General features: G+C 50.9%; 1 protein-coding gene across 1 annotated transcript in view; it reads left to right on the top strand.

The window, feature by feature from the left end:
- Capn2 (calpain 2) overlaps nt 1–15,020 on the top strand; it is a 56,224-nt gene that overhangs the window by 33,463 nt on the left and 7,741 nt on the right. The window contains exons 8-16 of the mRNA XM_005348932.3: nt 1,178–1,252; nt 2,353–2,513; nt 4,159–4,328; nt 5,653–5,664; nt 6,627–6,838; nt 8,780–8,816; nt 9,935–10,000; nt 11,099–11,156; nt 14,199–14,263. Of these exons, the coding sequence (XP_005348989.1) occupies nt 1,178–1,252; nt 2,353–2,513; nt 4,159–4,328; nt 5,653–5,664; nt 6,627–6,838; nt 8,780–8,816; nt 9,935–10,000; nt 11,099–11,156; nt 14,199–14,263 (856 nt within the window). The remainder of the gene's footprint in view (nt 1–1,177; nt 1,253–2,352; nt 2,514–4,158; nt 4,329–5,652; nt 5,665–6,626; nt 6,839–8,779; nt 8,817–9,934; nt 10,001–11,098; nt 11,157–14,198; nt 14,264–15,020) is intronic.

Here is a 15,020-nt window from a genome sequence, read left to right on the forward strand (position 1 = left end):
AGCCAGGGTACATGCATTCTACTAGGACCTGTTGAAACCCAGAGCGGAGGCACTGTGTGTGGTACCAAGAAGTGAGGTTCTGAGGTCATTCACCACTCACACCAAGTGGGTACCAGGGCTGTGCCCTTTTAAAGGGTCTTGTAAACAGAACACCACTCCCTGCACTAAGGTGCTGTGCCCAGGCTCAGGCCTCCAGCGGGGCACATTCTTTTCACCTATATGCCTTTTTTCCAGCTCAGACTCACTCTGCTACTGGACCCTCTGGGGGAAAGGCACCCATAGGCTGGTGGGATGGCTTAGCAGGCAAAGGTGCTTGGCACTAAAGCCTGATGACATGGGTTTGATCCCAGGGACCCTCGTGGAGGAATGAGAGAACCAAGTAGCACAAGTTATCCTCCGACCTCCACAGAAGCTCTGTGGCATGAGCGTACCACCACCCTGCTGGCATATGTGAGCACATACACACACGGACATACACGAACACACACAGAAACATGTGTGCACATGCAAAGTAAATAAAACAGTTAAAAGGCATCCCATGTCCTAATAACACTTCCATCTCAAGGACATGAACTTTGTGCCAAAAGCAGAGATGTGCTGTTGACCTCCAGGGCTTGCTGGTAGCTGTTAGGTTTCAACCCTTGGGGGTTAATGCTCCATTGAGCCTCTCCTCTGGGTCCCCCCCCCACACACACACTCTCTTTCCCTACTGCACACCTCCCCTTCCTCCACCCTTTCTCTGGCTTGTTCCAGGCAGCCTTGGCCTCAGCAGAGGAACACCTATTGGCAGGCTTTCTTCCAGGTTAGCTCTGGGGGTCCTTAGTGGATTCCCAGTTGCCCCTAGAAGAGCTGCCAGGAGCATCTCGCCTGGAGCAGGTGATGCTCCCTCATCCCTGGATCGTGGGCCTTGCTCATTTTCTGCTCTGCTATCCGTCATCTTCCGGGAGAGCATGGCCTTTCCCCTTGCTCCCGTACAAGGTTCTGTGCTCCTTAGGCTGTGCTTTGTGTTTCTCCGTGGGGCCTGGGTCCAGGAGGGATGACTCCCTCCTTCCAGCGGCCTAGGCCCTCAGTAGAGAGAGTGGGTGTGCTCCGCGCCTCGGCTTTTGGGGACCATGAAGAGAAATGGTCGTTATCACATACCTGCTCCTAAGGCCTCTCCTGTTGCTTTACTTTCCAGCTGCCCCAGCTGGAACACGGTAGACCCGGAAGTGAGGGCCAGGCTAACAGAACGACAAGAAGACGGAGAATTCTGGTAAGACATTGGAAGCTCCAGGGCAAGAGCCCCAGTATTCCACACAGGAAAGTTGCTAACCAGAGCATCCGGCAGAAATGCTTTCAACACACTGAGGACATGTAACATGGCATCCTGGCTTTGCCGTTCCTAAGTGCCAGGCAGGGTGTTGCACTTCTGTCATCCTAGCGCTCTAGGAAGTGAGGCAGAGGGCTCTCAAACTGGAGACTAAGCTGCTTAGCCTAGGCAATCTAGCAAGAACTTGTTTCTAAAAACAGAGAAAAAAAATTCTTCATACAATCCTGAACAACTTTTAAATCTCTTCAAACTGTTCGTCTCCACAGTGGGGTCACAAGGACACCCAGAGCAATGTCACAAGGGCTGAGAGAAATTCCTTTAGTAATGGTCAGATTCCAAGAGACAGCAAAGATGAGACCTTTCTTCCCTCTAGTCCCCAAAGAGAGATCCCTGTTCATTAAGAAGCCAACTCCAGCCTGGTCTACAGAGCTAGTTCCAGGACAGGCTCCAAAACCACAGAGAAACCCTGTCTCGAAAAAAAAAAAAAAAAAAAAAAAAGAAGCCAACTCCAAGGTGAAGGGATGGCTCAGTGGTTAAGAGCACTCTCTGCTCATGCGGACCTGAGTTCAGTTCCCAGCCCCACATGGTGGCTCACAGTTGCATGTAACTCCAGTTCCAGGGGATTTAGATCTGGCCTCCTCAGGCTCCTGCCTGTATGTGGTGCACATAAAGTCATGTAATAGAAGTCTTCAAGAGAAAGAAATCAGGTCCTTGGCAAACAGAGGACCTTGGTGTGTGCGCTGCCCCAGAGAACATCTACCGTGGTTACAGTTTACCCTGAGAGCCCGTATGTTGTCTCAGCTGTATTTATGCCTGGCTTTCACTTCACATCTGAGAGCTCTGGGATGCAAAGAGAGTTCATCAACCTGCTCAAAGTCATTCACTTGGAACATGGCAGTTACAGTTCTAGATCTGGGACCTCTGAGTCTGTGACTCTAATGCCCGGCACTGGGTCCCATACAGCTCCTAGTCTGACCAGGTAGAAGACCAAAGCCAGCCCCATGTCTTCTATAACTCAGGACACCCTGTCTCTGCTTTGCCAGGATGTCCTTCAGTGACTTCCTGAGGCACTATTCTCGCCTGGAGATCTGCAACCTGACCCCTGATACCCTCACCTGTGACTCCTACAAGAAGTGGAAACTCACCAAGATGGATGGGAACTGGAGGCGAGGCTCCACTGCAGGGGGCTGCAGGAACTACCCAAGTAAGGGCCCTGGCCACGTGAGGCTGCAGCCATGGCATCCCACCCTGATAGATACGCCACATCTGCCTGGACGCCCGGGGGGGACTTGGCTGCCACTCGCTCTCCTCCTTCACCACCAGCCTTGCTCTCAGCATCTCCTTCTGACTTCTCAGCCATACTACTCCCTTCATGCCTTTGCCCTGATAAACCCTTTGGGCCCCAGATCCTCTGGGCTTATGGCTGTCATCCGCTTTACGGAGGCAGTGCTAAGGCCCAGTTCATAGCTAGCTACCGTAGGCCCTCACACACCGCATCCATGGGGCACACCAGCCTCACACACCGCATCCATGGGGCACACCAGCCTCTCGTTGCAGTCTTCCACCTTCTTGAGGGTCAAGTTCATTTTGGAAATGTAAACAACCAGGCAGTGGTGGCACACCTCTTTAATCCCAGCGCTTGAGAGGCACAGGCAGGCAGATCTCTGAGTTTGAGGCCAGCGTGTTCTACAGAGCAAGTGACAGGACAGCCAAAGCTACCAGACCTACAGAGCAAGTAGACTGTGACCAGCCAGTCCCTCCAGTCCCAGCATGCAGTGTCCAAGGGACAGTTCTAGAGTACACAGCTGGGAAGCCCTTCTGCCAACCACTCAAACACCCCACATCTGTTAGATGGGGTTGGGGGTGTCAGGAGACTCTCTCAAGGACCTTGGAGTGAATGCTCTTGGCCTTGTGAGATGCTCTCCCTCAACAGTACTTACTCAGTGCTGCTACTGAGGTAGCCTAGAAGCTTCATACGTGAATGCGTGTATGTTGACACACCTGGATTTGCAGAAAGAAATGGTGCCATGGCTGCCAACTCTGCAAGACCACTCTTCTAACCACACGAGGGACAGGAGGCGCTTGGGGTAATTACCTCAATCAGGAGTGACTCGGGGTCTTGCTGAAGATGGGTCTTAGAAGTGGGGATGTTAGAGACACCACGAGGCCGAGCAAGAGACAGAGATGCTGAACTAGGGCACAGGATACCCTGGCCTCTGCATTCACCACAGGGTAAGGGAAAGTGAGAGGCACAGTATAAATGTCCTTAGGAAGCACCAAAACAAGTCAACCTAAAAGAGAAAAAGAACTTTGAGGGGAAATTTCTGATTTAGGTACTTCAGAGATTCAGGGTGTGCCAGGACCCCAGCAGCCTTCCATTTGCTCTGAGTAGGGGGTGATGAGCCTTTGGGAAGACTTCGCCGTGGGGGTAAGGATATAACTCAGGTGGTAGAGTGATTACCCAGCATTCACGAAGCCCTGGATTCAATTCTTAGTCTAGCAATCCCTGCACTGAGGAGGTGAAATCAGAAGGATCAGAAGTTCAAAGCCATCCTGAGAGACAGCAAGTTTAAGGCCAGGGTGAGCTATTAGAACCCTTGAGGCAGAAGGCGCGAACCAGAGGAGGCCATTTCCTCACGAAAGGTGCAGATCTGCCTCTATAACCCTCCTCAGTCAGTAGCTCCTCCAGCCAGGGGCTGCGGTTGGCCTCTGCTCAGCTTCCCCATCTTCAGCCATCTCCCCTTTTCTCATCCTTGTCCCGCTCCCTCAACCCCAAGGCCAGGGCCCAGCCCAGTTCCCAGCTCCCAGGCATTTATTCAAGGCTGTGCTTCTCTGTCCCTGATCCATAGATACCTTCTGGATGAACCCTCAGTACCTCATCAAGCTGGAGGAAGAAGATGAAGATGATGAGGATGGGGAGAGAGGCTGTACCTTCCTGGTGGGCCTCATCCAGAAGCACCGGCGGCGGCAGAGGAAGATGGGCGAGGACATGCATACCATTGGCTTTGGCATCTATGAGGTATGGGTGGGGCTACACTCTGCCTTCCCTTCCCTCCTCCCAGCCCCAAGCACACAGACCCCAAACTCAGGACTTGGCATAAGACAAAGGACAAGAACTTGGCCAAGCCCAAGTAAAGATGCCAGGACAACTAGATTTTGCTGACACAAGGTCTGCTCAGCTATTTGTGTCTCCAAGAACCTCCTGGCCCTTCCCTGCGCCTCCATAGCTACCGTCCCAAGAGTTCCGTGCTTGGAAAAGATCTCTGTGTCCTTTTCACATCCCTTAGTCCTGGATGGGGTTCTGGTTAGCTCAGCGAACTCCAAAGAACAGAAAAGGCTTAAGCTAGGACAGAATATTCTAGAGCACACCAAGTATCGTGAGGGCTGGGCTGAGCCGAGAGGCCCTCATGGTCAGAGCCCAGCCAAGTCTTTGGCCTGGATGGGAGAGAGCCCAGGACAGGAGAAAGAAGGGTCATTGTGCTCCCCCGGGGTCTGCTGGCTGCAGCCCCGCTCTCACAAACCCCCTCGCTGTCCTCCAAGCCAAAGGAAAGCCATGCCTGCTCGACTGTACCAGAGGGAAGCCTTGGTGTGGCCGTCTCTCCTCTTCAAAGTGAGGGCTAAGGCTAGGAGACCTGGTTTCATATCAGGGACCTGCTGCAGAGAACATGGCCTTGATTGGCAGGAGGTGAGCACAGCACAGAAGACCTCGGGTGGCTGCCTAGGTGCCTTTTTGACTAGTGAGAACAATCTGGCAACTTGCTGGGCTCCTCCTGGTTCTGCAAGCCGCCCCCATCATTCCCTCCCTCAGGTCCATGTTTCTCAAGGTCACCTGAGTAACCTTAACATGGCTTTGGAAAATGACAAACATTACGAAGCTGGGCTTCTGCCCGCCAACTCCAAGCATACTCCTAGCACACTGGGAACCCAGAGAAGGCTTAACTGCTGTGCTCAGCCCTGCCAATGTGGCTGCTTCTGATTGGCTGCTGATCTGAGCCCCATCCACGAACCCAAGAAATAAAGTGGGACAAAACCCATCAGTTGTGACGTATACATAGGCCCTGGACTCTCAGCCTCTGGGACGGAAGCTGAGGATGTCAGACTTGGGCAGGATAGCTCAGAGATGCAAAGTGAAATGTAGAACCTCACACCTGCGCTTAGGAGTCTAGTCCTGGGCTTTCAGAGTTGGGCAGGACTCTGGCAGTTACCAGTCCCGTTCAAATGTAAGAAAACTAAGGCCAGTGGGGGAACGTGATATAGTGGAGAGAAGCCACAGAAAAGAGTCGGTCAGAGAGCTTGTGTGTTCATCCTCCCCACATCTGAATCGGGTCTTCTTTATTTTGCAGGTTCCAGAGGAGGTACGTCTGACACCTGTCAGCCCCCAACCCCAGGGTTCCAGCTGCCAACACGATTGAGGCTTAGCCTGCCTGAATTCAGGGAGTAGCGGGAGCTTGGGAGGGGCTGGTGTCTGAGGGATGAGCCCTTGTCCCCTGTGAGCCCCACAGAGATGACTCCAATTCTGAATCCCACTGGACTAAGCTCAGGACAAAGTATCTGGAGAGTTCATCAGTGCTCTCTGCTTCCCTGTGGCCCTAGAGAAGCCATGTAGAGTTTGGCTGTGGTGGCAGCCTTCTGCCGTTGGACTGCAGCAAGCATGTCACCAAGGCCTCTGTGGCTCCGAGAACAAGCAGGGAGGGGGAGGATGAACTGCATACTCTCCTGGACCCAACTCTCGGGCTAGGTGCCCCTGTACACATGACATATCTGTCTGAGCTTTCGTTTCTTTTCCAGTATAAATGGTGGGCCATTACCTCCCTGGGCACTGTAGGCATGAACTGAGTTATTGAAGGTCACAGTTAACAGGTGTAAGATGTTTAACAGCCTGGTGACTCAGAAGGCCAGGTATTAAATGGCCATACCAGGCGTCCTGACTCACCCATGGGCATCCTATTTTCACCAATAGACAGCTGAGCCATATTGAGCACTAACTAACTAAGGAGTTGTGGTCCCAGCCTTAAGTGGCATCTGGTTTAACAGATGGGCCCCTTTCTCTGCCCCCCCCCCACAAGCCTTGTCTTTCATTTTATCAGTGTGTGAAATACAGCACAGAACTGACCTGGGTCCTTCGTGAGGGAGGAACCTCTGGCACCTTGAGAGTCTCCTAGAGCAAGGTGGATGGGAGAGGGGAGCTCCTGTCACACCTGGTCACACCCAAGCTCCTCACCAGTCATGTGTTGTTTGGAGTGGAAATGTTGCTTCTCATCTAAAATGAGCCGTTGTCCCCATTATCCCTTTGTCTTGTTTCTCTGTTTAACATCAGCTAACAGGGCAGACAAACATCCACCTTGGCAAGAACTTTTTCCTCACAACCCGAGCCAGGGAGCGGTCGGATACCTTCATCAACCTCCGGGAGGTACTCAACCGCTTCAAGCTGCCCCCGGGGGAGTACGTGGTCGTCCCCTCCACCTTCGAGCCCCACAAGGACGGAGATTTCTGCATCCGCGTCTTCTCAGAGAAGAAGGCCGACTACCAGTAGGTTCTGCCACCTCTCCTTTATTCCTGGTCTGCCCTTCTCTTTTCTTTTTCTGTAATACTGGCTTATGTAGTGATATTTTGTTTGTGTTCGAACAAATGAAGCTTGCCTGGAGATTGGAGTGCAGGGCTAAGCCACTAGAGGCCAAGCCGTGGTGGCTCACACCTTTAATCCCAGTATTTGGGCGGCCCAAACCTTTAACCCCAGCACTAGGGAGGTGGAGCCAGGAAGGGAGATGGCTGGACAGAGAGAGGAATATGAGGCGGGAGGAGACAGGAGCTCAGGTGAGGTCAGTGCAAGAATAGATAAACTGGACCGCTCTAAGGCTTATTCTCAAGGAAGCAAAGGGGGAAAAAAAACATGCAGGATGTGTTTTTTTTTTTTTTCAGCTGGGGAAATGAGTAGTTTGTAGCCCAGGTTCACAGTTCATCTATGAATCATCAATAGTTAACATCATTTTAATAACCTGTGTACACCCTCTATTAGCCTATACTCTTCATAACCCTTGCTTTCCCAGGCCATGTGTGACAGTGTGGATGGTCCATGCATCCAGAACTTTCCCTGTGTTAGTCAGGAAGTCTCTGGTGGAGGCTTTTAGGCAGACATAGCAAGTTCCTGCCATTGTCCCTGTGGCCTCCACTCACAGTAGCTTCTGCCACATCTGTCCTTGTGGCAATCATCCAGCCAGCAGACAGAACCAACTCTGGACTGTCTAAGTGAAAAGAAGATCACTGAAAGGCTACGGGACCCCAGCACTGATGGAGGGACCAGGGACAAGATGGGAAGGACAAGAACGAGGCTGTTCTGAGGACCATGGTCGGGACACCCTATGCCAAAAACACAAAGCCCCATAGATTGTGTCTGATGAGGTGGGCGCAGGCTAGACCCCAGCCATCACCTCCTGTGACAGGGAAGAGGCCATGGGAGAGAGACCAGGAAACCTTTGCTTCAAACAAGACACCACAGAGAAAGCGTTCCAGTGCCCAACAGCTGTGAACCAGCGAATGTCACTAGAGTGTGGCTGTGGCTCCCAGCCATGGAAGGCTCTCTGGTTTGGTTGAAGCTTGCTGCAGGGAAGGGACCCATTGGATCATCACATGGTGTGGTGGGAAGAGCTCAGAGTGTCCAGCTTAGTCTCCCCTGATGAGATGGGGACAGGCCCGAATAGCATTGCGATGTCACTGCTCTTGGTCAAACCCTCTCCTGTCCTGCTAACCACAAGCCTTCCCCAGGCACTGTCAGCCCTCTCGGCTTGCTCCAGCGTGAGCTCTCTGCCCTTCAAAACGGTTGCCCTGACCCAGCATAGCCAACCTTTTGGCCAGTTAGCAGCACTGAGAAGTCCTTTCCCCCTCTGTGAAGCCACGGGTCTGTAGAAGAGACTCTGAGTTTAAGATTGCAGGTACACAGGAAGCCCCTCCTAGACTTAAGTACCCTCACGGAAGGATCTAGCCTATGAAAGAGACTGTGTGAGAGTCAGCTAACTTTCTCAGCAGATTCCCTGTGGCTTACTCCAGCCCAGCATAGGACAAAGAGTTAGAGATTCCTATGGGCAGGTCGCACGATGAAAGTCCTCCCATGGCAAAGAGTGTTTCATGTGAAACTTCAACATTGTCTTTTGAGACTGGGGTTGCGGCTCAGTGGCAGGGTGCTTGAACAAAACAGTTGCCAAGAAAAAGTCCAGAAGTGAGTTCACAAAGTGAGTCCATGGAGACCCTGCTCCATGTGCTGTTTGATAAGGACCCCAAAACCAACAGAGAATTTTTGTCTCAACTTCTGCTGCCAAGGGGCTGTGCTATGGCAGAAACTCAGAGTGCAGAGCCCTCCTCTCCCACAGCATGCTGGATTTAAATACTGATGTCCCATTTTATAGGGTGACTTCTGCAATATTTCCCATTCACCTTCCCCAACCTTCTAATAGTAAATTTCCTTTCTGTTTCCAGAGTTGTGGATGATGAAATCGAGGCCAACATTGAAGAGGTATGTCCTTCTTACCTCCCTAGTTCTACTCATTCTGAGGGACACAGAATGCAGGAGAGCAAAAACATGGCGAGAGCCTGGGTCCTTGACTGAGGGAACAGGGTTTGAAAGTGAGGCTATAGTCAGTCTCTTATTCTATTCATTAAAGCCCAGTTTATCCGCATGTAGTGGTGTGAGGGTGGCGGGGAAGGACAGAGCACCAGTGCTACATTGAGCAGGCTGAGTTCTGGTGACTCCCCTTGCTCGGCCTCACTTTTATCATCTATAAAATGGACTCAAAGGATAACAAGATTTCTCAGGTTTCAAAGGGTTTTAAGAATGGTTCAGAGGTAAATCCCAAGGGGCTTTTAGGATGTAAATCAGGAATTTTACCCAAGGCCCAATCTTAGCAAATGCAAGAAGTACCACAGGCTAGAGAAAGGAAGGGCTTCCCCTTTCTCTGAGGCCCTGAGGTGGCTCTTTGGATCATGGTTGCCGAAGTCTGGTGCTTGTCGTATGTATCTAGTGCAACACCAAACGGTTTGTCACTGACCTAACTGCTCCACAGTATTCCACTTGGATAGACCATACAAGGTCATTTTTGTTAAATATTAAAGACACTTGGAATTACAAGAAGTTAAAGCATAACCTCCCTTCTCATGTGACTTCCACTCCCGCTCATGGGCTTTAGCTAAAAGAAACAAAACAAAACAAAAAAACCTTAGCTCTGAGCACAGTGGTGTGCTCCTGCAGCCTCAGCCCTGCAGAGGTAGAGACCAGAGAATGAGGAGCTCAAAGCATCCTTGGCTTTGCACTGGGTTCAAGGTCACCCAGACTACTTAAAAGACAAGTGTGGTGACACATACCTATCACCCCAGCCCTCCACAGGTGAGACAAGGGTCAGGAGTTCAAGGCCACCCTCAACTACAAAAGGAGTTTATAGGAGACCTTGTCTCAAACAAAACAAAATATTCAGTTCTTCCCACTGTTATCCATTGTAAGCCCAGCATCCTTAGAATTCTGGCCCGGGGGAGTGGAAGACTCTAGGAGTGGGGGTAGGGCTGCCCTGGAAGGGAAGGAGCACCTTCCTGTCAATCTTCACTTTAACCGGTCTCCTGTTTCTGCTCCTCGCCTTCTAGATTGACGCGAATGAGGAGGACATCGACGATGGGTTCCGAAGGTTATTCGCTCAGCTGGCGGGGGAGGTAGGTGTCAGCAAAATTCTGCTGACTTAGAGGAAAAGTGATTTTCCCAGAGGAGACTTCCATTTAAGGGGGAGGAAAACAAACCAAGCAAGAGCAGAAGAATTTTGGTCGTCGCTCAGACCCTTAGCCCGGACCCTTGCTCACATCCTCTCAATCCCTCCACTGGCTCTTAGGGACTCCTCTGTTCAGGCCAGCCCTGGTTCTGCTCTTCCTTAAGATTCTTGGCTCTCTTTGAGGTTGTTTTATTCCTCTGTGCCGTGCCAACTGAGACTTGAAACGTGACTCCCCGTCTTGACCCCCATACACATACCTGAGATGGAAGGGTCCCATCCCTCCAGAATATAAGCAGTTTATACCAAAGCGTTATTTTTCTTTTTCTTAAAATAGTCCCCCAGGCCTCCAGTTCCACTACAAAGCCAGCCTGCCCTTCCTTCCCAGCAACTCCAGAAGCCAAGTGTCCTTCCCCATTGTAAGCTGCCTCCAATGTTACCATGAGGCTGATCTGTTGCCTAGCCACAGGCTCATCAAAGGACTCAGGCAGACGCTGTTAGCTCTGCAGCACCAACTAACTCCCCTACCGCTTGTTTCTCAAGGGAAGGGGCCTCAGAGAAACTTAGAGTCTCTTCTAATTGAATAACACATACATACCCTGGGCCTTGTCATGGTTACACACATACACCAAAGTGAACAGAGGTAGCTGGAACACTGCTGAGGAGACCTGGCAAATGACCCCAGAGAAGGGCTGAGCCATCTTGTAGATGACTGAGCTTAAGCGGTTTCAGGAAACCCAGGGTCTGAGTTGTAGAGGGTGGAGAAGGCCTGCCAGGTAGGAAGGATGGGGTGAGAGAATTACAGTGAGGAACATCGTGAACGTGGTCCCTGCCATACAGAAAGGGTGACTTGCTTGACCTCGTATGTGCCCTACCTCATAACAGTAGGTAGAACACAAGCCAGGTCCCTACTCAGGGTAGACTGGGGACTGCTGAACCAACGTCTCTTGGGGCATTAGCAATGAAACAAGATCTATCCAAGACATTCACTGCGTTTCACCCAGCTCCCACAGGGAGCCCATGATGATGATGTGTCCTATGTCCGCAGGATGCTGAGATCTCTGCCTTTGAGCTGCAGACAATCTTGAGAAGAGTTCTAGCCAGGCGTAAGTGTCCCCTTTGCAAACCCCTCATCACACTCTTACCCTTGCGGACATGAGGTGCCATGGGAGACCCCTTCCCTCAGGCACATGTCCGCTGCTGTGGCTAAGCCGTCACTCTCTGCTCCTATATAAGCCATTGCCTTTGCACTCCCAGCACCGGGATGAAAAGGACAGAGGAGGAGGTTTGTGAAGCAAGGCTACAGAGCAAAGGTTCCTGGGTCTAGCGATGACAGATCAGATCCAAATTCTACTACTTACAAGCTCTATAAATAAACCACGTTAGATAGATCACCCGTCTGACTTTTCACCCCTAATCTGCAAAATCCACACACTATGGCTCCCTCTTCCCGGCGGTTGAACATCTGTCCAGAACCTGCGTGTTCCATTCCCTTGAGCCAATGATCCAAGTAGTGACTAACTCTGGAAATGTCTGCTCAGGCCCAGGCTGGAGGCTCCCAGAAAGAATAAACAAGACTAAGTAGAGGCCAGAGAATGAGGAGCCAAGCTTATCATCAACCTTTTTGAGCTTGTGACTATCACTTTCTTGTGTGTATGTGTGTGTATGTGTATGCATATATGTGTATACATGGTATACACATGTATGCCACAGTGCACATGCAGAGGTCAGAGGACATCTAACAGGAGCCTGTTCTTTCCTTCTCTTGTGTGGGTTCTAGATGTTGAACTTAGGTCATCAGGCTTGGTGACAAGCACCTTTAGTTGAGCCATTGCGATGTCTTTTTGTTTGCTTTTTTGTTTTGTTTTTTTGCTTTGGGATATGCTTTCATTCTGTAGCTTAGCACGACCTCCTTGGACTCAATATGTAGCCCGGGCTGGTCTTGATCTCACAACAATCCTCCTGCCTTGGGCTGCTGAGTATTGGATTTTAGTGTTGGGATTATAGGTGTGATTCACCGTGCCAGCTCTTCTAGTTGTTTCTTTAAAATCACCCAAAGACTAATGCTCAGTTCCCACACTGTTCACCACCAGAGAAGAAGGAAAATATACTCCCCCCATCGAATCATTACAAATCATCCTGCCTCTGATAGAATACTATCAGATTCTAGTGTGGGATGCCTGAGGTTACACATTGTGACATCCCAAACATCAGCTCTGTCAGTCATCATCATGTCCCATCTGACACCAGACCAGATGGCCTCTCCCTTAACCCCTTAGGATAAGAATAAATCTTTGTTTTAAAGCTTAAGACGAGTCCAAGGTCTGTAGAATGTTCCATGCTTGGTGTGTGTCCCTCATAGACAAGAGAGACAATGGGTTGCTGCGTGTGAGTCTTGATCAAATGATTCACAGCGTGCTCAGCCTCAGGGTGAGGATGGTGGAGCCAGCATCCCAGCAGGCCATGCAGGGCTTCCTCAGGGCTGGGCCCAGCTGCACTCCCCTCACCCTCAGGACAGGGAATGGAGTGACCCTTGAGGCTGTCAGGCACGAGGGTGGTCACAGGGCCCCTGAGGTGATGGCTGTAGTGCCTGTGGAAAACAAAGTTGCTGTGTCCCACACAGCCGGAGTGCAGGAAGAGCTAAGCCGTGCTTGGTTCAGTCCACTCCTCGTGGAGGGAAAAGCATGAACTATGCATGGACCTCTCTGAACTCAGACCCCTTCCCTGCCTGCCTGATGACTCCAGCCTTCTAAGTGTCCCCACACAGCCCCATGCCTGTAAATGCAGGTTTCTCTGTCCCGCCACATCCTGCTGCCTCTTCTAAATAATCACTCGGAGGCTTAATACTAATCACAGAATGTCTGGCCTATTGCTCAGGCTTGTTGCTAACTAGCTCCTACTTTTACACTAATCTGTACATTGTGACGTGGCCGTGGCTTTTATCCGTCTGCTGGCATGATGTTCCTTGGGCAGCTGCTCTCAGACTCTACCCTTCTTCTTTCCTGTATTTTCAGTTTGACTTTTCTGCTTGGCATTATTCTGCCTCGCAATAGGCCAAAGCAGCTTCTTTATTAACCAATGAGAGTAACATATATTCACAGAGTAATGAAGGGTTATCCCACGGCACATGCCTATCCTGGGGAATGGGTTAGTGTCTTGTAGAGCAAGATTAAGACAGGCTAGACTCAACTATTCTACAAAGACATCACCAAAAGGGTTGTTCCTAGTGGCCTGGCGAGATGGCTAAGGGGGTAATGTGCTTGCCACACTGGTATGAGGACCTGTGTTTGAGTCCCCAGAACCTATGTAAAGCCAGGTACAGCAGCATGCACCTTCGCATGTGGTGGGATGGGAGGTGGAGACGAGAGTCCCCAGAAGCTGTGGGCCAGTCTAGCATACACGGGGGCTACCAACAGAGACCCTGTCTCAAACAAGGTGACCCACACCCAAGGCTGCCCTATGACTCCACACATGTGTACATACCCATCTACTCACACACATGCATATACACCGATCATACATTCGCATTACCATCATACACACACACACACACACACACACACACACACACACACACACGAAGTCTGTGGGGTGTGTGACAGGAGTCTCAGGCCACCAATGGCACAGGACTCACCTAAAGAAGTTCTAGGTCCTCAGATTCTCAGTCCGCTGGGGACACAGACCCAACTGGCTGCAGATGGACAGTTGGCACAGCTGCCTTCCTCTCTCCGCTCAGAGACTATAACGAACACACGTGCTCTCTGGCTGCTCATGACGACACGGCAGTTTTCCACCCTGTCAGCAATTAAAGGTTCAGCTGTGGCCAGGTGTGGTCGCACATGCCCATAATCCCAGCAATTGTGAGGCAGAAGTGTGGATTTGAAGCCTGCCTAAACTTGAAAACAAGGCTCTGTCCAAAAAAACAAAAAAGAATACCATCATTTTTTATCTCTTGTTTATTTTAATATTAAAGCCCTGTTTGTCCAGCACACGTAAGATCCCCTGCTCTTCCCCAGTTTCCCAGCCAATTACTACACATGGCTAGAGTAATCCACCGGGCTGCTGTAGTGGCCGGCACAGCAGACGTGTCTTCTGTCAGACACTGCTAGTCTGAAGGGCCTTGCTCACTTGTTTATCTTGTCTTTTAGGCCAAGATATCAAGTCAGATGGCTTCAGCATCGAGACCTGTAAAATCATGGTGGACATGCTAGATGTATCCTTTAATGTGCTCAGGGCGGAGACTAGCTTCCTCCGTTAAAGGAAGTGAGTCCATTCACTTCACAGGCTAGGGTGCGGACAGCCAGCCGGTCAGGTCCAGGGCTCGAAACCCTGGCCATACATCCGCCATCTCTACCCAGAGCTGCCTGGGCAACTTCTTGAGTGACAGTGTTCTCCTGCTTCCCTAAACCATGATGTGTCTGACATGAATTTGTGTCTGCGGCAAGATTCCCTTCCAAAACCATGTGTTCTTCTGTTCATTCTAGCACATGGTGGGACTGAGGCAGGAGGATTTCCAATTTGAGGTCAGCCTGGGCTGCATAGCAACTGTCTTTTTAAAAAAAGTTTCCTAGACCCGATGCCAAGGACCTAGCATCCTTTCTCTTTGGTCTAGCTCCCCCAGGCCTCCCACCTGTCCCTGAAGTAGACTAACCATGCTTCCCCTCCATTTCTAAGGTCCAGTAACAGAACAGAGAGTTTCTGTGACACTCCCACCAGCCACATGGCATGTACCTATGATGCGGCTCCCTTTACCAGACGCCTTAAAAGTACCAAATAATTCTCGAGGGCCCAGTTGTCTGTCTATCATCTCATAACAAACTGCTAGCAAGATCTGGGGCCCCCACAGTACCCCTGTCAGCAGACGGCAGGGTTCCAGCACACCCTTCCCCTGTCAGCAGACAGCAGGGCTCCATCACCCTTCCCCTGTCAGCAGACAGCAGGGCTCCATCACCCTTCCCCTGTCAGCAGAC

Source organism: Microtus ochrogaster, chromosome 6 (genome assembly GCF_000317375.1).
Source record: "Microtus ochrogaster isolate Prairie Vole_2 chromosome 6, MicOch1.0, whole genome shotgun sequence".
In the NCBI taxonomy this organism is placed as follows: Eukaryota; Metazoa; Chordata; class Mammalia; order Rodentia; family Cricetidae; genus Microtus; species Microtus ochrogaster.